Source organism: Telopea speciosissima, chromosome 1 (genome assembly GCF_018873765.1).
Source record: "Telopea speciosissima isolate NSW1024214 ecotype Mountain lineage chromosome 1, Tspe_v1, whole genome shotgun sequence".
Taxonomy (NCBI): Eukaryota; Viridiplantae; Streptophyta; class Magnoliopsida; order Proteales; family Proteaceae; genus Telopea; species Telopea speciosissima.
In genome coordinates, this window is record NC_057916.1 from 79,159,691 (window position 1) to 79,187,398 (window position 27,708).

General features: G+C 39.1%; 1 protein-coding gene and 2 pseudogenes across 2 annotated transcripts; all 3 read left to right on the forward strand.

The window, feature by feature from the left end:
* The first annotated feature begins 1,393 nt into the window (after positions 1-1,393).
* The window catches only part of LOC122655241, a 100,245-nt pseudogene continuing 73,930 nt past the window's right edge, over positions 1,394-27,708 (forward strand).
* On the forward strand, positions 1,888-8,813 carry LOC122658563 (annotated as a pseudogene).
* LOC122658572 (sorbitol dehydrogenase-like) lies at positions 14,670-18,703 on the forward strand. Of its 2 annotated transcripts, XM_043853598.1 has the most exons (8): positions 14,670-14,700; positions 14,740-14,860; positions 15,084-15,151; positions 15,310-15,546; positions 16,003-16,293; positions 17,797-17,984; positions 18,151-18,445; positions 18,514-18,703. In XM_043853598.1, the coding sequence occupies exons 2-7, from the start codon at positions 14,749-14,751 to the stop codon at positions 18,341-18,343; spliced, it is 1,089 nt and encodes a 362-aa protein (XP_043709533.1). In that variant the 5' UTR covers positions 14,670-14,700; positions 14,740-14,748; the 3' UTR covers positions 18,344-18,445; positions 18,514-18,703. The 2 variants fall into 2 exon arrangements, with proteins under 2 accessions (XP_043709533.1, XP_043709525.1); XM_043853590.1 differs by lacking the exon at positions 14,670-14,700 and having other exon boundaries at positions 14,707-14,860; positions 18,151-18,442; positions 18,511-18,703.

The window sequence follows — 27,708 nt, forward strand, 5'->3', positions numbered from 1 at the left end:
CTGCAAAATCTCTAATTTTTGCCACTTCTCAAACAGTCTTTGAAAGTATAAGAGAGCAAGAAAGAGGATCCAAAAGATTATCACAGTCGAGATCAGGGCATCTTATCTAAGCCATCTTTTTCTTCTCAATCATCACTTCGATATAATCTGCGAAGCAATCCACACATAAGGAATGAGCAAAACAACCCCTCTGGATTCTGAATCTCTTTAATTCAGATACAGAGTTCATACGATTTGACAAGGGAAATTTGTTAAAGAAATTTCTAATTCTTCCACCAGATCAGAGTATTCATTATTGGCCTGGCTAGGGTTCCATTGCATCTCTGCCATGGTTGATTCTTGTTCGATGAAGAGAGTTGAGAAATTAGATGCCTTAATGCCTTATGGAAGAAAAGAATGATTTAAAGCATTATTTTAGGGTTCATCTTCCCAAATGGATGGTTTAGGGTTTGATTATGAAAATCAAACCCTAAACCATTTGGGGAAGATGAGGGCAATTTGGTCACTTTCCATTTTAATTTTTGTTGGTTTTTGTCATAAGGGCATTTTGGTCATTACAGACCCTAAAACTAACCTCTAACGTCCTAAACTAACGGCTTGGACCAAAATGCTACAATGTTTTGAAAGTAAGGGGGAGTTTACAATTAGAAAAGTTTTAAGGGGGCATTTAGACAAATGGGCATTTTCAGGGGGGCATTTGACAAAAACCCTTTTTTTTTTTTATGAAAATCAATCATAAGAACTTGAGGCATATCCTTTCAATTGAACCATTTATTACATGGCACATTGTTGAAAATTGACACATGTGAGTTAGCACCTCCCATAACGACATATCAGTTGTAAAACGATAGTAGTTAAGTTCGGATAAAACTAAACAGTTCGAACTTACGGGGTTCCATATATACCATGTAATAAAATAAAAAATATGTCCACGTGTGTGTATTACTTTACGGTTTTACTCGTTATTAGTATTTAGTAGTGCCTAAATACTAATACAATGCCGTTAAGCGAAATCCCATACTCAAAATTCAGGCCGTGGGATTCTTCCGATCATAACGGCCTTCTTCAAAATAGACGGCCTTGATCCTCTCCCATAGTTGGTGTAGCATAGGCACTACTAAATACTAATAACGAGTAAAACCGTAAAGTAATACACACACGTGGACATATTTTTGCTTTGGTTTCCACTTTCAATATCTTTTTAGAGTGGAGACTGGAAGAGTCCAAAACAAGTGAAAGCAGAGAGGGCTCTGCAACTCATTAGGTTTTCTGCATGTTTGAAACGCTCCGATTCTCATCGCCTTTTGTTTGCTCATGTTGGAGAAGAGTAGAGACTTATCAGAGGGATTTGTTATCTAAATAACGAGAGATTCATTGTTCCTAAGCGGAGGGGATTACTTTGGAAGTTTTCGATTGACACAGGTTTGCTACCTTTTTTTCTCAAGCCGCGTCTTTGTATTTTCGACTTTCTCTAGAGGTAACATTCGACAATCTAAGGGATAATCTAATCGAAGAAAGCTCTCATTGCCTCGCGTGATGATCGAATCTATAAACTCTGCTTCATTGCTTTATGGTTCATGGAGGATGCGTTTTTGTTATTGTTCTCCTTTAGAGTTCCGGAACCGCTTGTCAGTGTTGGTCTCGGTCTTTATTCTGCGTCTTCTAAGGATTTTTAGGGCTTGCCCTTCGTCTACCTATTTTTGGACTGTAGGCGAAGGAGATCTTCTGTTGTTTTCTACTATTGGACTGAAGGAGCAGATATCAAGTTTTGATTGAGAGGGGATTTATTTTATGGGGGTTTTTGCTTTTCTAGCCTGGACAAGGTCTTCTTCGACCTCATTGCTCTTTGTTTTTGATCTTGAAGTTAGGGTTTTTGTTTATCTGTTTCTAGTCGTGATAGCTATGGATTTCAACTCTGCCGCAAGGAATGGAAATAAACGTGTGTTTAATCGCTTGGGGGCTGCAATTGATAAACCCCAGAAAGTCTGTTATTTCTGGCGGGCTGGGAGTTGTAACAGGAATCCTTGCAACTTCCTTCATAGAGAATTGTCACCACCGCCCACTATCAATGGAATCGCTTCAAAGTGGCCCCACTGGCCAGCCGATGACCGGAGCTTCAGTCGTCCTTCTTCCATGTCACGGAGACCTGATCCTAACCTCCGGTTGGCTGCCAATACCTGGGGCTGGAATCATGGTGCCGGATCGGCTAGTGTTCACAAAACTCAAGACAAAGGCTGCCACTATTGGTTCGCGGGAAACTGTACCTATGGAGACAATTGCAAATATCTGCACTCTTGGTTTCTTAGCGATTGTTTTACATTATTGACGCAGCTTGAGGGACACCAGAAGGTACTCCTCTCGATCGTAGTTTGTAGAGAAGGAAGAATTTATGTATAAGAATCTCTTTCCTATTGTATTTTTTGTTCGGTTGTTGCTAATCCAGTGAAGCTTGTTGAACAGGGGATTAGCGGTATTGCTCTTCCGTCCGGTTCTGATAAGCTTTACTCTGGAAGCAAAGATCAATCTGTGTGGGTTTGGGACTGTCAGAGTGGGCAGGTGATTGTAATCATTTAATTTAATTTGTTTATTGATTAGTCCCTCTATTCTCTATTTTATCCTATCCAATCATATCCTATCGTAATCTAATCCAACCTAATCTATCTATATTTATCTACCTGTATCTATCTATCTCTTTCTTATAAGTGACATCGCACGTCATTGTTTTGTTCAGTGTGCTGCTGTTATCAATTTGGGTGGGGAAATTGGATGTATGATGAGTGAAGGGCCTTGGCTTTTTCTTGGAATTCCAAACCTTGTTAAGGTGAACTGGTTTTCATGGAGGGATTTTTCCCCCCTCTTATTTTTTTTTTATCATTTTAAGTTTGGAGAGAAATTTGGATAAATATTCTTTTTACTACTACTGTTAGCTTAAAGTAGCTTGAGTTGAAAGATACCTTGCGTCTTGCTTTATTTATGGCTTGTAATGGTGATATTGCAGGCGTACAACACCCAAACTGCCTCTGAACTTAAGTCTTAGTGGACCAGTTGGACAAGTGCATTCCCTTGTTGTGGGAAATGAGATGCTTTTTGCTGGAAACCAGGTAATTCTTTGGGCACAACAAACTTATGTTTTTATCCTCTCTGTTGATGAGCTTCAAGTTGTTGGTAATCGATGAATTCTTTTCAGTTGTGCTAATGACCTGCAACCCCACCCACCCCCTTTGCTGTCTAACTATGGAAACTGAAAATCATTAAGCAATTTCCCTCTATATATTTTGACTCTGACAGAAATGAATTCTTCCATTTATTTGCTTCAGGATGGTAATATACTGGCATGGAAATTTGATCATGCTAGCAACTGCTTTCAACTAGCTGCATCACTTCAGGGTCACAGTCGTGCTGTTGTTTCATTAGTTGTTGGAGCTGATAGGCTGTACTCTGGCTCAATGGACCATACAATAAGAGTAAGTGTGGAAACAATCACTTTTCTACCCCGAAATGATGCAAATATTGCAAATGTTTTGTGAATTTTACCTGAGTCTGTTCTCATGTTCTACGGAATTTTTATTGTGAGGAATTAATGTACTATGGAGTCTGATCTCTAACTTTCAAATTTATGCCTAGATCTCATAGGTAATGGCAACTCACCCTGGTAGTATCAGGGAGACTACAGTTTTTATTTAATGTCCTACTATACAGTGATATTCCAAATTATAGTTTCTTTTGCCTTGAATTACAATCTTTTGCCTTGAATTACATGTTTTAGCATTTGCATTAGACATCTTGCTTATCATGTTGGCCAACCTGAAATCTTGGACATTGAGGGTCTTTTTGGTATCATTTTTCATTTTTGTTTTTTGGCCTATTTAAAAAAATCATTACTGCAAACCATTTTGATCAAAAAAATAAAAACTGTTTGGTAACTACTAGACAGATTAGATTGTAGAATAAAAAATATGTTTGGCATGCCTATGTGCATAATAGTTTTTTGATGTGGGTGGGTGGAGAGGTGCTACCTTTACCCATCTTTCTTCCCAAATCATAAACTCAGAACCGAGCTGTTGGGTATCAATCTCTTTGGATTTTCCTTATTTCATTTTGGGATTTTGGGTTTAGATCACCCATCCATATGCGATATAATCCCCCAAGATCCAGATCCGAAAGCCCACTTTTATCTTGAGTTTGCATCTCCCACTCAAAGTCTTAAACAATCCAAACCATATTTGTCTGAGAATTTCCCTTTACATCTTTTCATTTACAGTTAACTTCACTGCTCAAAGGTCCCGTAACGAATAACTACAGAAACTGAATTCAACTTCAACTTCTGCTCTAAAGATGAGCTCTGAACCCTAATATCAGAGTCTTTTCTTGGAATGACTCTCTCATGGTTTCTTCTTCTTAGTTTTCAAACCAGACGCATCTTCCAAGGTAGTGATTCAACAGCAGATCAACGTTCAAGCTCTATTTCCTTTCTCTTCGGCACAATGCCTAAGAGTAATGGAGATTCAAGCCCCGACGTCTCCCCTTCTATCAGTTGCGTCTTAGCCAATTCTTTCTCGGCAAATTGAGTCTTTGGTGATTCGTTGGATAAATGAAGGGGTGGAATTTCAGGTCGAAGTTGAGTTAGGCTTGAACCACTTACTTTGCCCGCTCATTGCGGCTGGTTCCCTTGGAGCTCATATGCGAGAAGCATCAAGGTAGTTGATCGGGTTTCAACGGGAGATAAGATGAAACCTAAGCTGATTCAGGTTTCGAACTCTTCTTCATCATTGACTACATGTCTTGCTAGAAGAAGAAGGGGAAGGGGCGGTTAGTGTTTCAGGAAGAAGGGGGACTCGGGACTTGTTTTTTCAATTAGAGGAGGAAATTACTATTCTATCCTCGATTTTGTGGGTACGTGCTCATTAAAGTACCGAAAAAATGACTAAAAAGGATTTTTGGCCAAAATCCATAATAAGGTTTCAACTCTATTATGGGTTTTCTATTATTTTGATGTTTTGTAAATAGAAATAGGGTCCATAAATTGTACCAAACACTTGTAAAAATGTCTGTCAGAAAAACAAAATAAAAAATGATGCCAAAAAGACTCTGAATCAGTGAGATTTTTTATTTTGATGGGGTTATTCTCCTTTTTCTTATATAAATATTGGGAGGGCTGCCTGGCTGTGTGGCTGGTGCAGTTTCCACGCAACCTTTAAAGCCGTTCGATTGGGATATTTTGATAACTATCATGGGATCTAATGTAGGTATTAATTTAATAATTAGATACGGGTTTAAAACACCACCCTCTGCAACCTTGCCCACCCCATGTTCTTCCTCCCAAAACTCTCTCTCTCCACCTTCGCCAAAGTCACCTCTGAAACCCTGATTAAATTAAACCACCAAAAACCCAGATTATGAAACATACTTAAAATGGGCATAACAATTGATCCTCTTATTCAGTCCAGAAATGAGGGAGGTGGTTGGCCCAATCCAACTGAGTTGGTTCGCCGGATGATCCATCATCCAATTATTCAACCAGATCAGGCTGCAGATCCTCTTCTTGGCCTATGCTGGAAACATAGAAGATCTTCAATCCACCGGGTCACCTCAACCATGGAGGGGCACTTGTCGGGATACTAAGCTCAACAATCTATAGCAAGCTGTATGTGCTGAACTATCTCTTACTCGGCATTCTGGTACCTTAGGAGCTCAAGGTCAAACACCTCTGATGTCCTCTTCTCACACTACCGATTGTACCCACCTTGTTAGATTGACTCTATCTTCATTCACAAGGGCATGGGTTGGAGGCTTCCGTGTCAACAGCTCCAATTGGAGTACGCCGAAGCTGTAGACATCTGCCTTTTATGATACCTTATTGGCATCCGTCACCTTAGGTGCATGGTATCCTGCAACACGGTTGGGGGTGGGAGCTGAACTATCTCTTCCTTGACATTCTGGTACCTCAGGAGCTCAAGGTCAAACACCTCTGATGTCCAATCCTCTCACACTACTGACTTTACCCACCTTGGTAGATTGACTCTCCTCCGTTTCCTGTAGTTGTGAGAGTGAAGAGATACAAAAACAGAGAAAATTGTAGTTAGCCACACACTGATTCTGCTCTCATAAGCTCACTTGCTTTTCTTCTATCAGTGTTTGTGGTTTCTTCAATATAACATGGATGAGACAAGTTCTAAAGGTCTTTACTTGATTCATTTATTTCAAACTCAATCTAGTGAAGGTTGCAGATGAATGAAGAATAACATGGAATTACACTGCATACGTCAAGAGCATAGTAATACTGGAAATAACAATGCTGCTATAGCTGAAACAACTACAGTTTCCATTGTTAATTTCATCCAAAAGCATAGTTGTCAAGGCATCGCCTAGCAAACGCCTTGGTCGCCTTGTTGGTGTCGCCTTACGTCTACGCCTCCTCCAAAGCCTTTGGTCGCCTACACGCCATGGCAACTATGTCCTAAAGAAAGTATAATTAGAAAAAGGAAAAGATCCATTAGCCAGGAAAAACCGCAAAAACTTCTGGCATGGATGGAGGATAAATCCCTAGCAATAAGGTATGGTAAATTCAGACCATATAAGTAATCGCAAAACACGGGCCAGGATCTCTGAGCTTCATGCAGAACATCTTAGAGCCTCTTCACAACCATAACCGTACTCATCTCCACAACGGCCTTGTACGTCATACCAAATGTTCCCTTCCCCAATACTTCCGCCGATGCCCTCAAAAGATCCTCCAGATCGAAAATCCTAGTAGCATTTCCAGAAAAATAAGTTTCTTATTTCCACTACAGTTCATGCCCCCCTTCGTAGCTGTTGCCATTGGCATCGTTGTAGCTGTTGCCTCAGCAGCTGCAGAAGGAACAACACTGCTGCTCAAACTACCATTTTCTCTTCTCACCCGGCGTCTCTACTTGAGGCCCCTTCCTCACTTCTACTGATGTTATCTTTCCACTACTCTTCTTCCGGCACAAAATAAACAAAAGTAGAAGAATCAACAAAAACCCAATCACAGATCTAATCACAATCCCTGCAATTGCGCCTCCTGACAACTACTTTCCATTACCACCACCAAAATCTCTACTCGGGGGCGGTGATGCCTCGCCAGGACAAGCAAGGAGTAGACCACTGCAGGGTGAATTCCAGAGTAATGCATTGGCACTCTTTCCACTGAGACTCGATAGAATTGAACCGTTCAAGTGATTATACGAGACATTGAACTGAACAAGGGGTGGGTCGAGGTTGCAGAGGGTGGTGTACTGTGAAGAAGTGGGAATTGGTCACCAGTATTTAAATTAATACCTACATTAAATCTAATGGTAGATATCAAAATATCCCAATCCAACGGCTTTATTAATGGTTGCATGGAAATTGCACCAGCCACGAAGCCTTTTTTCCCCCATATATATATATATATCTTGCTTCGCTTATTTTTGATATTTCTGGGTAGCCATGTTAAAAACTAATCTTTGGTGTAAACTGTTGTACTTTCAGGTGTGGGACCTAGAGACTTTACACTGTATTCAGACTCTGACAGACCATACATCGGTTGTGATGTCTGTTCTTTGTTGGGACCAATTTCTGTTATCATGTTCACTTGACAAAACAATAAAGGTTTGTTATATTCTGGATATTGTTTTTAATTACCTATTGACAGGTCTTTCCTTTCACTGAATAGCTATTTACAGTTGTGCATGCATCAGAGTTATTAACTGTCTCTTCTATGTTTGTGCAGGTGTGGGCTGCTACAGAAAGTGGCAACTTGGAAGTAACGGATACACACAATGAAGAACATGTATGCCATTTGTGGAACTTTTATTTTTAGCTTACTCTTACATCTTTGCTTTTGTTTCTCTACTTTTTTATGTTGAGATCTGCTTGGATTTGGTTCTCTTTTTATTTTTCTGAACAGTAGGTCTCATCAGGAAAAATCATGTTTCGGTATGACGTTATCCTGTAAGCCTAGACATTGGATCACCATATAGTTTGATGGGATCACACACATTTGTTTGGGGGAGGGGGGGTTCTTTGGAACTTCTTGGCCTCGTTGTCAGTTGCCAAGATTTTGGAGTTGGGTGTAAATGGTTACTTCTTGACATCTTTCTGTACCTAGATAGCATGTAAAGACATTCCTCGTACTGAATTTTGTTGAAAAGGGTTACACTGTAACTAGGTTCCACAATATCTTTTCTTTCATAGTTTTAGAATATTGCTAGTTTTGTACACCGTTGAAGTTTGGTTCCTCAGCGTAGGGGCTGTGAATGGTTTGATATGGGTTTCAATCTGTGAATCTATTGATATAACCGTTTGATATCTAAATAATGGGTATGGGTAATCAGATATCTGATTCAAATTTTTTCATTTTGCTGTTCAATGAGAATGTTTATTGACATGTTTTTCTTTCATTACAGGGTGTGCTCACCCTCTGTGGAGTGCATGATGCACAAGCGAAACCCGTCCTTATGTGTTCATGTAATGATAGTACCATTCACTTTTATGACCTCCCATCGTGAGTGTTACAATCCTCGTTTGAAGATGCATCTGCTTTATGGTCTCCTCCCCTCCCCACTTTTTCCATTGGTAAATTATAGTAGTCATTTTTGCCTGCAAACTACTTATACTTTTTTGTTTCATGTGTTTTAGATTCAGTGGGAGGGGGAGAATATTCTCAAGAGAGGAGGTTCGGGCAATACAAATAGGTCCTGGTGGCCTTTTCTTTACCGGCGATGGAACCGGCGAACTCAGAGTGTGGAAATGGACCACCGAGCCACCAAACCAACCATAGTAACCATCTAATTGGAATCAATGGTAGCATTGTGAAACTGTCATGTACTTTATTTTATTTTTGGGAAAATATTGTGTGGGGAAGAGGGGAAATGAACCCCCCCCCACATGAAAGGCTGAAATTCCACCCCTGAGATGCCAGCATGCGCGTGGCTCCTACGCTCCACCACAGAGAATGCTCTCCCTTTTTTATGGCACGTTTCTTTTGACCATATTTTATGTATGATTAAACAAGATAAATTCAATGAAATTGTAAGTTTTTGGTACTGCATAACACCTTCCCAATTGGAAGAAGGTTTGTGCTTCTGAGATTAACTTGATCTAAAATGTAAATTCAGCTTGAGCAAAGCTCTGGACTCTTTTCCTTAATTTGTTTCCCTGTTTAATTGTCTCCTGTATGTTTTTTGAGGTCAGTGGACAGTTTCAGTGAAGTTCTGGGGAACTTCATTAAATAAAGTGAATCAGATTGTTAACTCAATTTTTTGTGCCTGGAATCCTTAGAAGGTGTGATTTTATCAATTCGTATGTTCCTGAACAGATGGTCACAAAAATAACTTTGATTTTACCCTCATCATGCCTTTATTAACTGCCATGTGGCACTTAATCTAGGGGATCAAAATATGGTGGACATGTCTTCATCCATGGGTAAGATCTCAGGCTAATCCAATATCTTCGTGAATCCATCCCTGAGCCCAACACCCGGGGGTAAGCTGGAAGGAGAGGCAATATTGGTGGTGGTGGCAACAGTGGGAGTGGGAGTGATGATGATTGGGTGGTGGTGAGACCAACAGGAGAAGAAGGGTGGTGTTTTAATTTTTACCATGAAATTACTACTTTGCTTAACAAATTAATCACATGCTTATTAATTAAAGAAAAAGAGTAAAATCAATTTTCAATTTCAAAATTAAAACTAACTCCTCACTTTATTTTAGAATTCTATTTCATTAAATTTTAGGGTTATTTCCCAATGCCCCTGAAAATGGTTAAATTTACAGTTGCCCTCCCTGAACTCTCACTAATTCCATGTGCACCCCTATTTTCCAAACTAAGTACCAATATAGTCCCTCCCGTTAGTCAGAAACGTTATGTTATAACGGATCCTAGTTTTTGAAAAAAACACAACTTGCAATTCATCTTCCCCAAATTGTTTAGGGTTTGGGGAAGATGAGTTCTTGAATCGGAAATCAAGAATGGAAGTGGCAGGAGAGTTGATTTCTGAGCAACTCAAACTAAAACCTTATCGACTATTCTCTCTCTTTCGCTCTCTCAAACACACAAAATGAGAAGAAAGCTGGATCTCTTACTTCAGCCGCCGCTTCTTTCTTTTAGGACATATAGAATTCCTAGTGTGGGTTGTCTTGTCGTAATCCGTATTCTCCATTGGAGAATGAGATACGAAGATCCAGAATAGAAATGGGGGAAACACCTGACTGCCCTCCTCTGCTTTTGTTCTCGTTTTCTTCCATTTTCTCTTTCTCTTCATAGTTAGTTCATCATCACTCATCACGGTTCTCATCCCTTCATAGTTTAAGAGATTAGCAAAGCCCGTACACTGAAAGATGCGACGACGCCGGAGAATCCGAGAAGGCTCTCGTACTTCAAGTCCCAAACCCCATTTCTTCAAGATAATCGCCAAAGCAATTCTTGAAAGTGGAGAGCTAGTAAGTCTCTCTCTCTCCCTCTCTTTCCTTCCGTCGTTCTGCTACTCTTTGATAGCCATCTTGTAATGGTTTTCAGATTTTTCATTTCACTGAGATCCTTCGTCAAGTGCCAATGGACTGTAACCTAGTTTTACCCCCCCCAAAAATCCAATCTTTACAAACCAAATCTATTATTAGGTGGTGATGTCGGTGGTGGGAGGTCGTGGTTGAAGGATTATGTAGACAGATTGGCTTCATCGGCTTCGATGTCGTTTTCATCTCGGACTCAGTCGTTTCGATATTCAGGTAGGATTTTCACCGGCAGTAGTCGTCGGAGCAATTTGTATACCGGGAGTGGTCGTCGGACCGATGATAATGCCGTTGCCGGCTTTGGGGAAGTTGGGAGTTGGGATTTGGAGGGAAATTGGGTGAGCGAAGAAATCGGTAGTTGCCACTTCATTCTTGATTTCTGATTCAAGAACTCATCTTCCCCAAACCCTAAACGATTTGGGGAAGATGAATAGTAGGTTGTTTTTTTTTTTTCCAGGTAAGGCCATTTTGGTCATTTTACCTTAGTAAGGGGCAGAATGGTCCATAAATTTTCAAAAACTAGGATCCGTTATAACATAATAACGTCTCTGATTAACAGGAGGGATTATATTGGTACTTAGTTTGGAAAGTAGGGGTGCACATGAAATTAGTGAAAGTTTAGGGGGGCAATTGTAAGTCTGTCCATTTTCAAGGGGGCATTTGGAAATAACCCTAATTTTTATTTCATCGAAATAAAGTGCAAAAATCAAATCAAACAATTTCTTAAATTACATCGCCCCATAATGTGCTTTAAGTGTCACCACTTCCCAAGTTAGGATATTGATGAAATGTGTGCATTCATCACTTGTTTTAACCAAAAACACAATTCTATCTTCGAAGACTGTATTGTAAATAGAATCTCTACTGACATTAGAAGTTTTCACTCTTAGGATATATTCCAAGCCCTAATTCTAACACACAACAAGAAAATAAAGAACCATTCTATCTTCGAAGACTGTATTGTATATAGAATCTCTACTGAAATCAGAAGTTTCACTCTAGGATATATTCCAAGCCCTAATTCTAACCATGGAAGAAGAAGTCAATCGAAACCTGTCAAAACTATTGAATAAACTCGGTTTCGCAAGTTTTCGAGACAAATTGAAGCGTGATTTAAAAAAATCTAGGGTTTCGATTGAAATTCGAAACAGCACTAGAATTTTTATCCCATACATTTGTCCATTAGTATCATCTTCTGGTACAAATTGGGAAGGACATCTAGGCATCAATTGAGCTGATTCAAGAATCCAGCCTGTTTCTTGATTCTCTCCACGTATGTGTGACCATTCCATATTTAAAAGATCTCAAGAAATAAAGCGACTCCATGCTCTATGGTTTCATTGTCTAATATGGTGTTTTTTATGGTAATGCAATTTTAGCTCCTCAACTTGAATCTGAGCATTTGAAGATCTTTTTAGCCCTTAGAGCTAGCCTCTAACAATTAATACGTCCAATGTGGCATTCCTCGATCTCCAACCATCATCACCCTTAAATGGATGCAAGAAGTGATTTTGGTAGCGGAGAAACACTATATTGAGTTCTTGACAACATCTACTAAGGGTCATCAGCGGGATGCAACATCGATTGGTCCTATGAATGCGACAAATATGCCCCCCCGCTTCAGGTTTCATCAAAGTAAATTGTGATGTTGCACTTCCTCAAGGGACCTCAATTAGGGGTTTGGGTTTCATCTTCAGAGACCATTTGGGAAGCCAAATTAATGCTATCTCAGCTCCTTATTTTCTCAGCTCAACTGTCCAAGGAGAGGCGGTGGCGATCAGAACCGCATTGTCACAGGCTACTGCACGAGAATTCACACATCTTCTAGTTGAGTCTGATTGTAAGGAGATCAGTGATATGCTTCACACCGCTAATCAATCCTCAAGAACCCTAAAATCAGTCTTCAGAATAGAATTCTTCCCCCCCCTCCCCCTTCTTCTTCTTCTTCTCTTACTTTCTGTTATCCTTTTCCTTTCTATTTAGTTCTTTAGAAATTGCTTTTGTGTTATAAGTTCTGTTAGATTTAAAATATATTTTATTTTATTTTAAGTTTCAAAATTTTTTGATTGCTTTGTTATGGTGTGGGACCCATGTGATCAAAGAAGTAATTCCAAAGGTTGTAACATTCTATGGGTACCCTAAAGTCTATTCATGGTCACTATCATGAGTGGGAAGGTGGGTCAAGGATATTGAATGAGATTGATTTCTCAATTCATGGCCATAGGTGATGTCTCTCCCTTTATGGGTATTAAGGCCTTTATGGTCCTTAGTGGAGAATGCCCATTTTATAGGGTTTTAAGGCCTTTATGGTCTTAGTGGAGTATGAATGTATTTTAAGGTCATTCATGACCCTTAGTGGGGAATGACCATGAATTTGGAATTAACCTCCAATTCATGTCCATATTCATGCCCATAAATCTAATTCTTCAATTTGGTCATAAGTGGATGGTTATTCTTGAGAATACAAAGGGAATGCAAGGATTGGTCTTGGGCCTATATAAACCCAACCAATTGCTTTGTAAGAGACATCTTTGGATACATGTTCATGCCCATACTTAGCAATCACTAGGAGTATTATTCTCTCTCTCTCTTTTCTTCTAAGTGTGTTAGAGGAGTTCTTGTGTTGAAGCTCTTGGCTCCTTCAAGGGACTAGAAGGACTGCTTCATCTTCTAGTTGGAGGTTGTTTTATCTTGGGGTAGTGGTGCAGAACACTCCTTGGCAGTAGGAGGCATCAATTACCTTAAAGGCAGCACCACAAGTGTGACTCAACCTCAAGCTTGTTCAAGTTGTTGCGGGTGTGGTTCTACATCAAATTCAAGCTTTGGTCTTCTCATTTCAGCCAAAGGTCAAGCCTAGTTTCTACTGCTTAATCTATTGTATTGCAATTCGTGTTGTTTCAATTATTTGTAGGGAATTGTAATACAATTACCCAACAAGTTCTGGTCGTACATCTGAGTTGAGTGTCATGTGGTAGAACTCCTCATATACCAATCCAACTGTTCTAAAACTTTGGACAGGAATTCCTCTTTCCTACGCGATTGAAATCCCAAGATTATGCTCCTAGAAACCACTCTACCGTGAGTTAGAATCAGAAAATCAAATCTGGTTCTCAGATTTCCGCCCAACTTGTTTCAGCCAAACTTTATCAACATGTTCCTTGAAATCTGGGTCTGCTCTTGGATGATCTTGAAAGGCCAGAGTGTTAGAGTAGTTTTGCCTGGAATTTCAGATTGATTGAGCCTCCAACTAAGGATCCTTGAAAGATCTGGTGTTCTCACCAGATCTGATGAGGAAATTTCATTAACGGCTGAGACTGAAAAAACGAGGGATTCTATTTAACTACCATTTAATCCCTTGCAAAACTAAAATTTTAAGTCAAGTTATGGGGGTAGGGGTGGGTTGTAGGAAGAAGAAGAAGAAGAAGAAGAAGAAGGAGGGTAAGTTGGTCATTTAACTTCATAAGTTTCAGTTGAATAACTCATAAGGGTAAAATGGATATTTTCATTTAAACATTAACAACAGACTAACACCGTCAGGTTTCAGAGGGTTTCAAGTAATTGTTTGAAAAGTTGGGTATTGTAGGAAAACGGGCAATAGTCTAGGGGGGTGTCTAAGTAATTTTCTCTTCTTCTTATATATAGAAGGTCAAGCCAAGCTTGGTTGGGCTTAAGCCCAGGCCCGCCCTGCAGGATGCCCTCTTCGGGCTTAGGATGGGCTTGGGTTGGCTGGGCCAAGCTTGCACTCCTGATTGTATACCCCTTGAACCATGGTGGGGACTGGGGTCTAGGTGTTACGCTTTGTCCTTATTTGGAACAGGGATGGATTATCCAGTTATGAGGGACGGACGGACGAGGTGTCACAGACTCTATTGTCCTGTGGGGATCAGAACAAAAATAATGCAAAAAGCAAAAATACCCACAACTGATTGTCAAAGAAAAAGATTTGGAGGTGTGGAGTTGGATTGGAAACCTTAAATTGACTAGATTCCATGTTATCACGGCGTATTGATTCTTGTTAGCTTATTATTATTATTAGTGGAATGATAAATGATCGTTTTTTCAGTCTGATCCATCAGGACCACCACCATCCTATATATCCGTCTTCTTCCCACCTAGATTTAGATGTCTGAAAGCCACCCTCACCCTCCACTCCAACCCACCACCCCAATCCTCAGACAAACAGAGAAACAGAGAAACAGAGACACAGAGAAATAGAGACTCGAAGAAGAAGAAGAAGATGGGTAAAGGAGGAATGTCTCATGGTGTTGATGATGGGGAAGTGAACATGGCTGCTTGGCTTCTCGGTGTCAATAATCTCAAAATTCAACCATTCAAGCTTCCTCCTGTTGGTTAGTTCCTCAACACTTTTTTCCCCTTCTTAAAAATAAAAAAACAAGGAGGAATTTTTTTTTTTTTTTTTTTAATTTATTTATCGAATTTGCTACTTTAATCAGGGAACTTTCACTCCATGATCTATTTTAAATTACTTATAGTAATGAAATCTTTTGGACTTCCTTGTTTTAGTTGATTCTGTTGCTCAACATCAATTTTTGTTATCTCTGATTTTTGCAGGTCCTCATGACGTTAGAGTTCGGATGAAAGCAGTGGGTATCTGCGGGAGTGATGTTCACTACCTGAAGGTCATATCCTCGCTTCTTACTAACTCTTATCGAGTTCTTTATTGAAATCATACTAAACAGATTTCTACTAAATTCAAAAAATTACTATTTTGATATCATCTCTTCTATTCCTTGGTTGATGCCCTGTTGTTTCTGAATGGTTGGTTTGATTGATGCAGACCATGAGATGTGCGGATTTCATTGTTAAAGAGCCCATGGTAATTGGGCATGAGTCTGCTGGGATCATAGAAGAAGTTGGATCAGATGTGAATCATCTTGTTGTCGGTGACCAGGTTGCTCTGGAGCCTGGGATCAGCTGCTGGCACTGCAATCTCTGCAAAGAGGGCCGCTACAATCTATGCCCTGGCATGAAGTTTTTCGCTACTCCTCCAGTTCATGGTTCCCTAGCCAATCAGGTTTCAGAAATTTCACTCAAAATATTTATGAAATTTCGAACTGAATCAGATCCTATCTTAAGCCAGTGTTTAGCTTCACATTCAGATTTTCAGTGAATATTACATCCGTGCCATACAATCTAACCTTTCTAATCTCTGCTTAATGTAGTATTTATCAGCACCATTCTTTATGCAATCACTGACACATAGATGTGCTTATAAATGTCACCACTTCCCACTTTAGGACATTGATGAAATGTGTGCATTCATCTCTTGGTTTACCAAAACACGCTTCTATCTTCGAAGACTGTATTGTAAATACTCCACTGACATTAGAAATTTCATTCTATCTGGATGCTGTACAGACTAAGGCTCGTGCTTCAAACTAAATTGTTTACTCCATGACATCGTTTTCATTGTTTCTTTACTGATAATATATAGGTCATTTTACAGATTTTTTTTTCTTCTCTTGAACAGATTGTGCATCCTGCAGACCTATGTTTTAAGCTGCCTGACAATGTAAGCTTAGAAGAAGGGGCAATGTGTGAACCCCTCAGCGTTGGTGTCCATGCTTGTCGCCGTGCTAACATTGGCCCTGAGACGAATGTGTTGATCATGGGAGCAGGTCCCATTGGGCTTGTTACAATGTTAGCTGCTCGAGCTTTTGGAGCCCCTAGGATTGTCATTGTGGATGTTGACGATAACCGTTTATCTGTTGCAAAAAAGCTTTGTGCAGATGAAATTGTTAAAGTTTCAACTAACATTCAGGTATTTACTGTTGACCTACCTTTCCTCATTGTAAGTTGTAACAATTATCTGATTGACTGAAATATCCAAGGTGTTGGTCACTGTATAATTGTATATCAAGTTGACTGATTCTGTTTTGGATTTTATGCAAAGAACTAGTAAGCCATTATGTTAATTTTTAGAGGGATTGTAATTAAAGTTTTTTTATATTTTTTGATAGATAATGGCAGATTTTATCACCAAAGAATGACTAAACTATAGAAGAAATTGTATTTAAGTAATTGTAGCGTCCCTAATCCATTGGAAGTTAGTGGTCCTTCCCTTTTGGGCTAATTAGAAGCTCGGAAATGTCTGTGGCATTTACTTTGTAGTACCTTAATCTCTGAATCTATACTTTAAAAACACATAGCTACTTTCAATTGGCCTACTAAAGTATATATTATTTTCTATTAAGTTAGGGACCTTTTACAAGCTTTGTGCTCAAATAAAAATTGTATCCTAGATTCTTAGGTTGGAAGAGACTCTTCGTAATTTTTTAGGATTGGGTTAAGTTTTGCATTAGCATTCAAGACAACTGGTATGGTTAAGGGAATGTTCTGAGTTCTAAAACCAGAAGAGGATGGTAATGAAGTGTCGAGGAGGCAGCTCCTATGCAGTTAGTGAGAAGGCCACATTTCGTTCTTGGAAGGTAGGAGGAGCTTAGATATTAAAGTTCAAGAAATTAGAAAACAAGAGGCCCTGGCTTCTAACATCACAAGGGAAATCAAAAAAAATTTTTAAAATAAAGAGACAGAGCTAAGGTAGAGCTGGGAAAGCCTATAATACTGTCAGAGAGGTCATAACCAGGAACTGACCTTGATACCGGTGACAACATTGAGTTCATGCTCGTTTGAATAGTCTGCATAAGGGGGCTTTCATTGATAATTATTCACTTCAAACAGAACTACAGGGTAATTCCATCGTTCCACAATGTTACACCCTTATGCAGATACTTAAAACTGGGTTATAATATTGTATGTCTTGTTGGATACTTCCATCTTCTGTGCAAGTTTTGTACCAGATACTCAAAAAAAAAAAAAATCTTTCTGAATCAGGGTCAAAAGGTTGTAAAATTCTTCAAATACCCAGAACTTGCTAACTGGTTGGGAGTGAGGATTTTGAACTCAGATCAGTTGTATTTACCCACATGTGAAGTTGGTGATGGTCTTGCCATATTTCAAGTGTCATTTGCTCAATTTCTTTTGAGAACGCTACTTTCCAGGCATTGTTTTTTAGACAAATATTCTAATTTTAAGTGATGGTTTTGCACAAGGAATCTTGCTCTGGAAATATTACTAGTGACCTGGGTATGGGTATTTTTCTTTCTTCTGCAATGATTCTGATATCCTGAAAATAACTTTTTTTTTTTTTTGTGTGTTCCTTCTTTTGTACTTAGTTCACATAAATAGAACCTGATTCTTATTTCAGTCGCTCTTGTACCTTCAAAGGCTTCAGTCAACAGTTTTTAACTGAATTTCTCTGTAGGATACTGCTGAAGAAGTGGTTCAAATAAACAAGGCTATGGGAGCTGGAGTAGATGTGACTTTTGACTGTGCAGGTTTTAACAAAACTATGTCTACAGCTCTGAGTGTTACCCATGCAGGTGGTAAGGTGTGCCTTGTGGGAATGGGCCATAGTGAGATGACTGTTCCTCTTACACCAGCAGCTGCAAGGTATTTAACTCTTTACTTTGTCGCTAAATTTCATTGTTGAATCTCAGAAGGAAAAATATTTTCTGCGAGTCCAAAGTCCTTGAATATTTAACTTTGACATTTGTCTATTTGTTTGCTATTCAGCTTTTCAATGGCTCATAGCTAATTTTGGTAATTTTGTTGTCAGAGAGGTCGACATCATTGGCATCTTCCGCTATAAGAACACTTGGCCTCTTTGTCTTGAATTTCTGAGGAGTGGAAAGATTGATGTGAAGCCCCTTATAACCCACAGGTTTGGGTTTTCACAGGAAGAGGTAGAAGAAGCCTTTGAAACCAGTGCTCGTGGAGGTAATGCCATCAAGGTGATGTTTAATCTGTAGATGAAAAGCGCCACCTTCATGACTCCTGTATTGGGTTGGATCTGTTTGTAACTACTTTTGTTGGAGCTACTTTCGTGAATATTAAGAAATAAAAACATAGTGGTTGGATCTGTTTGTAACCACTTTCGGGTGGAGCTACTTTTGTAAATATAGAGATATAAAACAGTGTGTAATTAATATAGTTTTATATACTTCTTTGGCTTCTGCACACAGTTTATGATCCATTTTATCGTATTTGGATGGGCAACTTCTCATTATTAGTATCATAGCATTTCTTGCCTCTGTAGAGGCTCTGGCTAGAGTGAAAACAAGTAATGCAAAAATTCACTTTATCCCTGGATCTTTGAACTTATTACAGTAACCAATATTTGATTATAGTAGAACATTATTCCATTGGTGTTGCTGTTCTACCCATTGGCAATTTATTCTGTTTGGTTAAATTTTCAGGATATAGTTCGTATTCTTAGCCCATTGAGGAAGATTGATCAGAAGGTTGGACAAGTAGCTACAAGTTTTTTGCTGTGATTTTTTTTTTTTTTTGAGAACTACTACCATTGATTAATCATACCACAGTTTGTGTAATTGCCCATAATGTGTGTAGTGGGTAAGAGAACTTTTATAATAATCAACAACTGTGCTAGGAGAACACAGAAAAGTTTGTTTTTGTATTGAGTTTTTGCATACACTAACTGTTGGATCATCAACTCATATGTCCAGCCTACTGCAGAAGCACTATATGCACATATGGGAGGATGGTAGACCCACTTGTTCAGAAATTGGATAAAGTCTTTCTATGTACTTGAGGAGTCTTGGAGAATATGGAGTTATTCCCATTTCTCTGTCATTTTTATAGAATAAAGTGTCTATTAAATGAAACTAGTGTACTACCTTGTCAGTGTGAGTTTGCCAAATGATGTTTCCCATCTAAGATCTCCACCAAAGAGTCACTCCAAATGGTTGCCTTACATTCTCTACCCTCCATGACAGGAAACATTACAAGTCCCCTTCACCCCTAGTGCTTTCCTGTTTTCATTTCAGTTCATAGCATTACTTCCATTCACATTTCCAGTGAAGCTGGCTGAGAATGCTGAATACTTGACTGCAATAAAACATGTCATTTAGGCTATAAGTTTATTGAGAAGGACATATTGAACTGGTTAAATAAATGCTGTAAGATGTTAACCATAACTGTAATGTGTTAAGCCAGGTGTAGAAGCAAATCTATGGCCACACCAACCATCAAATACAAGATTGGGCTCCGGAGCAGAAGGATGAAGAAGGTCGTCAAAAGGGTAATGTGTCTCTTCTCAACAAGGATTTTTTGAAGTTTAAGCCCAGCTTGGTGAATCGCATCCCCCAGAAGACATTGTTTTTGCTGTGCGCCCCCTACCTCCTGGATGTTCCAATTGGTCGATTGCAGCAAATTTCGGACGCCAACAAAATATGGTAATACAATGGTTTGCATCATGCCTATACTTTTTTTCCTTTTCTCATTGAAGTGTTGATTTTTTCTGTTCGCATTTTCGCTCTTAAATTTGCTGAGACTGACTATAACAGATAGGCACACACTCAGCTTAGGAAATGAACCAGCCGGCGAGCTAGTTAAATGGGTTCATGTCATGCTCTAGCTTGGCTTCGTTTGTTTCCGGTGAAAACCACATATGAAAAGGGTTTTCTTCTTTGTTACTATGCCTGGTGAAGTATAACGCTTCACTATTTGCCTCATGATAGTACATGAGTTGGTTCATGTGGTAGAAGACCAGTCAAACATCTCATTGATACAATTTCAGTTTCAAAATGAGTAGAAGTTACTAAAATTACAAAAGATGTCATTTTGTATTTTATATTCAATTCCATTGGATGACATTTTGGTAATTTTACTAATACTTTGATTCAGAATTTGAGCAATTTGCCTTGCTTACTTTGGACTAAAATTTAGCCATTGAGTTGATGAGGGGGTCCTCTATCACATGGACTTCAAAGTGACAAATAGTGAAGTGTTATACTTCACTAGGCATAGTGATGTATAGGGACCCATATGAAAAATATTCAGGCACAATATCTTTTCCCTTTTTTTTTTGGTGGGGGGTGGGGGGAGAGGGGGAATGTGGAAGAAGTATATGTTTCAGTGTGTAAATATACCATTTTTCTCCCCACTATTGCTTTGACGTGTAAGATGCCAAACGTGGATCGAAAAGAATAATTTTCAGTTAAAATCTTGTCTTCGAAAACAAATTTTACCTGGAAAATTTTTTGCGGTAAATTTTACTTCGTAAATGTAAATTTTTACATGTTGAAAAGTTTTTCAATGTTTGTTTTATCAAAAAACAAGCATTGGAAAAATTTTATACATGTAAAATATTATAAGTAAAAAATTTTGAAGTAAAAAATTTCAAGTTAAATGTTCCAGGTAAAATTTTACGCCAAATCAAATAGAGCAACAAGTGGCATTCTTTGATGAAAAATGCCATTTTGATTTGGAATCGGTATTGATACAGCCAGTACGTATTGATATCATAATGGTGAACTAAATCCATGATGGAATCTGCATAAAATGGTCATTTTGGAGGTGGATCCATTTATGTGTAAGGTAAGCCCAACCCCAAAATTTTTATCAGTTAGGAAACTCAACCCAACCCACCCTGTTGAATCACGAATGGGTTGGCTGCAGGTCTGATATCTGGACCCAACAGGACCCAATTTTGCTGAAATAAAGCTGGTGGTCGGTCGTATTAAAATCCTCTGCAGTACCGGCGGGGCGGTGGTGCACATCCGACGGCACAGCAGAGACCAGCACCGCCGCCCCGCTGGTACTGCAGAGGATCCCGGTCTGTGGTCGGTCTGCAATGCCTAAGCCCAACATGGATCAGTGAAGTACGGTAATAGCAGGTTTAGTGGGTTGGGTTTGGGAGAGGTTAGACTCTTAAGACTTGAGTTTGGATAACTTAATCTACTTATATTTATCAGGTTGGGTATGGCAGAATGTACATGTGGGTCAACCACCCCTTACTATCTCTATTCCTATTAATAATATCTTACATATCACTTGCCCTAATACAAATGAAACATTGAAACTCAACTAAATCCTTATACACAACTATACTTTGGAGTCATAAATCAAGTTTCAGCACTCATCTCTATTTTCAACTTAATTTTCTATTTCTCATTTGCAACTTTTTCTGTCTAAACTTTTAAGATCAAGTGCATCTATCAAGTTGCTCCTTTTCCTTGTGTATTCTCCATCTTTTAACACATGAAAAACCATTCAATTGTCTTTCCTTTATAACAATTTGGAGGGGAGAGGGGAGAGGGGAGAGGGGAGGGGGGAGGGGGGAGGGGGGGGGGGGGGAGATGAGGACCAGAGACTTGAACTCCTGATGATAGGATGAACTTTACCGTATCATTCTCTCGCAACTGTGCCATCCATCCTTTTCAATCGGCTTTTTAGCGGGGTTTTTTTTTATTGGTACCTATTCTATTGGGGAAAAGGAGGGGGGTGGGAGATGAGGACTAGAGACTTGAACTCGAGACCTCCTGATAGGATGGATTTTGTTAGTCCATTGGAGTCTGTGGAATGTTGTTGTTATTGTTGGCAACGTATTTGGTCATAGTGGTGTTGTGGCAGTAGCTATTGATGGTTTGGAAGAGCTGAAATGGTCAAACAGTCACCTACACAGCTATAAAGGTATTTTGGTCATTTGGTAGGGTTACAAGGGTACCTGCACTTGAAGAACACCATTTAACAGCATATTAAGTACTTATATAGTGTTTGGCAAAGGGGCGAAGCAGCAGGTGAAGGTTTCATACTGTTAAAGTTGTGATTTCACAAGTTCATGCAATGGCAGTGACTTTAAGGTCATTTTTGGAAGGCTTAATGGAAATTCTGGGTGAAGTGGTCTTCATGAGAAATGAAGTTCGTTGAGTCACGGTTCCAAGGCAACTAGTCTCGCATCATTTGAGTGTTGGACGAGAAAGTTACAGATATTTTTGTGTCAATGCACAAAAATGGAGCAAATCTGGAATAGGCAAAAGTTTATATACTTAGCCAAAAATTTTGGCTTATTTTTAAGTGCTATACTGTAGACAGACGTTCTCCATTATTTTGTTAAAACTCCAGAATCTCTTCGAGCGTCGGATCGGTATCTTGCATCAGATTTGGTTCATTCAAAGAAAAAGAAAGAAAAAGAAAGAAAAAGAAAAAAAAGGAGGAAATAAAGGAAATAATTAAGGTGTAGTGAAGTGTGATGTTGGCATGACATCACCCCCATTTCTTATGAAGGAAGAGAGTGTGAAAATCTCTGACGCGTTTTTCCTTTTGTGCATGGTTTGTCACGAAGAATCTCTTTATTTATGATTTTGCCACTGGTTACCAATTTTTGGACCATTCAACTTTGGAAGGCCGTATCTTGGCCATCCGATGTTCAAATGGGACGTATTGTTTTTTGAAATTGGGTATTTTTTTGAGAGGAAGCCATTGGAAGGAGTTGCAGCATCGTTTGAGCATAGAAAGTTGACGATATCACTATTTTATGCTCGATGACTCCGTATTGAAGATGGTTTGAGTAGTGGAGCGTACACAGATACGATTTCTATGCATCAGAGGCTTCATGGTTGTTGGGATTACTTTGTAAGAGGTAATCTAATTATGTAAAACCCTATTTTTTTATGTTCTAGGTTGTTTGCTCTGTTGGAACCCTAGAATGGGTGAAAACCCTAATGTTGGGTCTTGTATTGGGGGGTTTTACATTCTTGTACTTTCAATTGATGGATTGTAATACCATTCAAGTTGAGGCTTGATTGGAGAAGGGGTTGTTGCCCTCGTTTGTATTGTTGCACAAACTGAAGCAGGGATTGTAGTTCTTGGGCTGTTGTTGCAGTAAAAAATTTGAGTAGCGTATTGAGAAATATATGAAACCTTGGGTAGGGTATTGCTCCGTGGACGTAGGTAGTTTGGCCGAACCACGTAAATTTGGTGTCTTGTCTACTTTACTTTTCATTGCATATATTGGAGTGTGTTTGATCTGCAGAGTGGGGTGCATTGTCTGATAGACCTGGCCACACAGTGGTTGCAAGGTGGACGTGCATGTGTGTTGTGGAATTAGTAATTACGGGATTGCCTCGCCCAATCAGGTTTGCTTGAAATCTTCTGCATTGACATCAACACAGGGCTGGAATTTAGGGATTATTTTTTATGAACGCTAATTCACCCCCCTCTCAGTGTCAACCTGGGATCAACAGATTTTACGGTATCATTACGAGAGTCAATGTTGAGGGGGAGAATTGAAAGTAAACATTGACGGCTACCGTCCATCACCGTCCAAGACCACCAAAGAATGGCCATCGTCCAAGACTTTCTCTTAACCATGGCAAGATTGTCAAGATTGCCTTAACTCCTTCGTGGAAAAATGAAGATGAAAATTGCTATAAAAGGGAACCAATGTTTCTGTATTTTGCATCCCAGTTGTAGTAGTTACATAGCTATAAAGAGTTTGTATTGTACGTGTTTCCTTTTTCAATAAAGATTCTTGAAGTTTCTCTTCCGTTAACTCTACAATAGGCTCACTTGCTTTTCTTCTATCACTGTTTGTGGTTTGTTCAATTTAACATAGATGAGACAAGTTCTAAAGGTCTTTACTTGAATCATTTATTTCAAAGTCAATCTAGTGAAGGTTGCAGATGAATGAAGAATAACATGGAATTACATTGCACGCATACATCAAGAGCATAGTAAGACCGAAAATAACAATGATGCTACTATAGCTTCCATTGTTAATTTCATCCAAAAGCATAGTTGTCAAGGCATCGCCTAGCAAACGCCTTGGTCGCCTTGTTGGTGCCGCCTTGCGTCTAGGCCTCCTCCAAAGCCTTTGGTCACCTACATGCCATGACAAATATATGTCCTAACAAAAGTATAATTAGAAAAAGGAAAAGATCCATTAGCCAGGAAAAATCGTAAAAACTTTTGGCATGGATGGAGGATAAATCCCTAGCAAATTCAGACCATATAAGTAATCATAAAAGACGGGCTGAGATCTCTGAGCTTAATGCAGAACATCTTAGAGCCTCTTCACAATCACAACCGTACCCATCTCCAAAACGGCCTTGTACGTCATTACCAAATGTTCCCTTCCCCAATACTTCCGCCGATGCCCTCAAAAGATCCTCCAGATCAAAAGTCCTAGTAGCATTTCCAGAAAAAATAAGTTTCTTATTCCCACTACAATTCATGTCCCCCTTTGAAGCTGTTGCCATTGGCATCGTTGTAGCTGTTGCCTCAGCAGCTGCACAAGGAACAACACTGTTGCTCAAACTACCATTTTCTCTTCTCACACGGTCAGCATCTCTACTTTAGGCCCTTGCCTCACTGGATCAATGTCTACTGATGTTATCTTTCCACTACTCTTCTTCCGGCATAAAATCAACAAAAGTAGAAGAATCAACAAAAACCCAATCACATATCTAATCACAATCCCTGCAATTGCGCCTTCTGAAAACTTCTACTTTCCACTACCACCACCACAATCTCTACTCAGGGGCGGTGATGCCTCACCAGGATAAGCAAGGAGTAGACCACTGCAGAGTGAATTCCCAAGGAATGCATTGGCACTCTTTCCACTGAGACTCGATAGAATTGAACCGTTCAAGTGATTATACGAGACATTGAACTGAACAAGGGGTGGGTCGAATTAAGTTGCAGAGGATGGTGTACGTACTGCGAAGAAGTGGGAATTGGTCACCAGTATTTAAATTAATACCTACATTAAATCTAATGGTAGATATCAAAATACCCCAATCCAACGGCTTTATAAATGGTTGCATGGAAATTGCACCAGCCACGAAGCCTTTTTTCCCCATATATATATATATATATGTAAGGGTATTTATGTAATATCCCTTCATATGTTCTAATATAATCCTACTTGTATTAATACTTAGGCTATGAGGGGCAATCTAGTAATTTTCCCATCTGACCTAAACCCTAGTTTTCCTATAAATACTAGCTGGAGGCAGCAGTCTGGGTATTCCAAACTAGATACTCAAGGTGTAATGCTTTAAGCAACCTTGTGCTTAAACCCTAAACCCTAACAATCTTAAAGCATTAGTGATTTTTTATTTTCTCTCCTCATTCGTGCGATCAACTTTGGATTTGGAATCTCACGTCTAGTTTGGTAATCGTGCGTGGGTTCTACAGAATTTTTCTCACCTACTTGGAGAATTCTGGTTTTCTTCTAGCGATCGTATGTCTCATTCACGTTCATGATTTTGTTATATTTCGTTGGCGTAATCATCTTCAGAAACGGAAGTTGCAGGGAGAAAGCATTGATTTCTCGTGATCGGCTTTAGCGTTCGGCTCTGTCTCGGCTTTGGCGATCGGCTTTTGCCATCTGCAGACTTCGTTGTACAAAGAGGAAAGACGATTGATTGCTTTGATTCTATATAAAAAAGTAAAAAGCAATTGATTATTCTGATTTGATTTCCATTAAAAGAAAAAAAACAAAAAAGAAGACAAAGATATGTAGAATGTTGTTTTCAAAGCTCTTTTCTATTTCCTTTGATTTGATTATTTAAAAAAAAACAAAACAAAGGAAAAGTAGAAGAAGACAAAAGGCTATAGCTTTTGATTTGTTTTTGAGATCGGTCACTACCTACGGGCTGCGACCAGTGCCAGCCGTCACCGAAGAGTAGCCTGTGACCCATGCCTGCCAGCACTATGGTGCACACCACGACTATCGACGTCGCTGCACTGCTGCCATCCTTTCCTCCATCGTCTAAATCCAGGGTTCTCCATCTCAGGTGTGATTATTTCTTGGAGCATTTGTCTTTATTTGAATTTTTACTTGGGCATATAAACAAATCACTTAACAATGGCAAAACATGCTGTTCCAATTGAGATGATCAAATTGGAAAGCTTTAGTGGCTCTGAGTTCAGTTCTTGGAAAAGGAAGACTCAGTTTGGACTGAAGTACCTCGATATTTTTTACACTGTAGTAAATACTTTTTCTGATTGTATGGACCTAACTAAAACCCAATGGATAAGTGATGATGACTTTTGCAAAGACTACCTATTGAACTGCCTGTCAGATAGGCTGGCAAAGACCTATGGTAAATATGAGATTGCAAAAGAAATTTGGGAAAATCTAGAAGCCCAATTCAAAAAGGAGGAGGACCTATCAAAGACTCACTTGGTTGATAAGTTTATGGATTTCAAGTTTCAAGAAGACAAGGAAATACTTCCTCAAGTAATAGACTTTGAGAACTTGAGAACAAAACTGAACCAAGAAAATATCCCTGTTGTTGATGCATTCTTAATTTTTAGTGGGTGCAATTATTTTTAAGTTACCCTCTACCTGACATTCCTTTAAAACTGAGATACGTAGGAAAAAAACATAAGTGTGGCTGGATGATCTCAAACGGTTCATTAGAATCGAAGATGAGAACAGAGCCAGGAACAACTTGGAGATGGTGAAACAACAACAAACATCTGCCAATTTAGTTTCACAATCCAAGAAAAATCCTAGGCAGTCCAAGCCACCTAAGAAAGAACCCCAACAGTTGGAAGCCAAAAAGACTAACTTTAAAAAGAAGGGTAAGTGCCGCAACTGTGGAAAGTGTGATCACTATGCATCTGAGTGTAGGGGTCCTAAGAAAGGGAACACTGACACACCACAGAAGAAAGTTCACATATTGATGGATAAGACTGAGCCTATTAACTTTGTTGCCATGGTTGAAAAGGATAAGGAGTTGGACAGTACATCTTCAGATTGGTGGTTAGACTCCGGAGTGACTTGTCATGTTTGCAATAGCAAGAACCTGCTCATTGATGTTGTTCAAATAGCAGAGACTGTCACTGTTGCAAATGGAGACGTCGTGGAAATGCTTCAACAAGGGACAGCGAACCTGGTTCTTTCATCAGGTAAAATACTTACTTTGAAAGATGTTAAAATCTTTTCTGATTTTGAAAAGAATTTAATTTCAATTGGAATTTTGCTTGATGCTCGCATGTCTATTACTTTTAGTAGTGGTAGAGCAACATTGTCTGTTAACTCTTTTTATTTTGGATGTGCTTATAATTTGAATGGTATGTTTAGGTTGAGTTTAGCTAATGAGACAATAAACCAGGTTAACCATATTTCACTTGATCCCAAAATACTACACTGTAGGTTAGGACATGTGAACTATAGGAAAATACTCAAACTAGCTAAAACTCATAATTTACCATTAGACACTCAAACTAGTTAAAACTCATAATTTAACAGATGTGAAGTGTGTGCTCAAACCAAAATAACTAGAAAACCTTTCAGACCGATTTCTAGGAGCACTCAACTTCTGGAACTTATACATTCTGATATTTATGACTTTAAAAG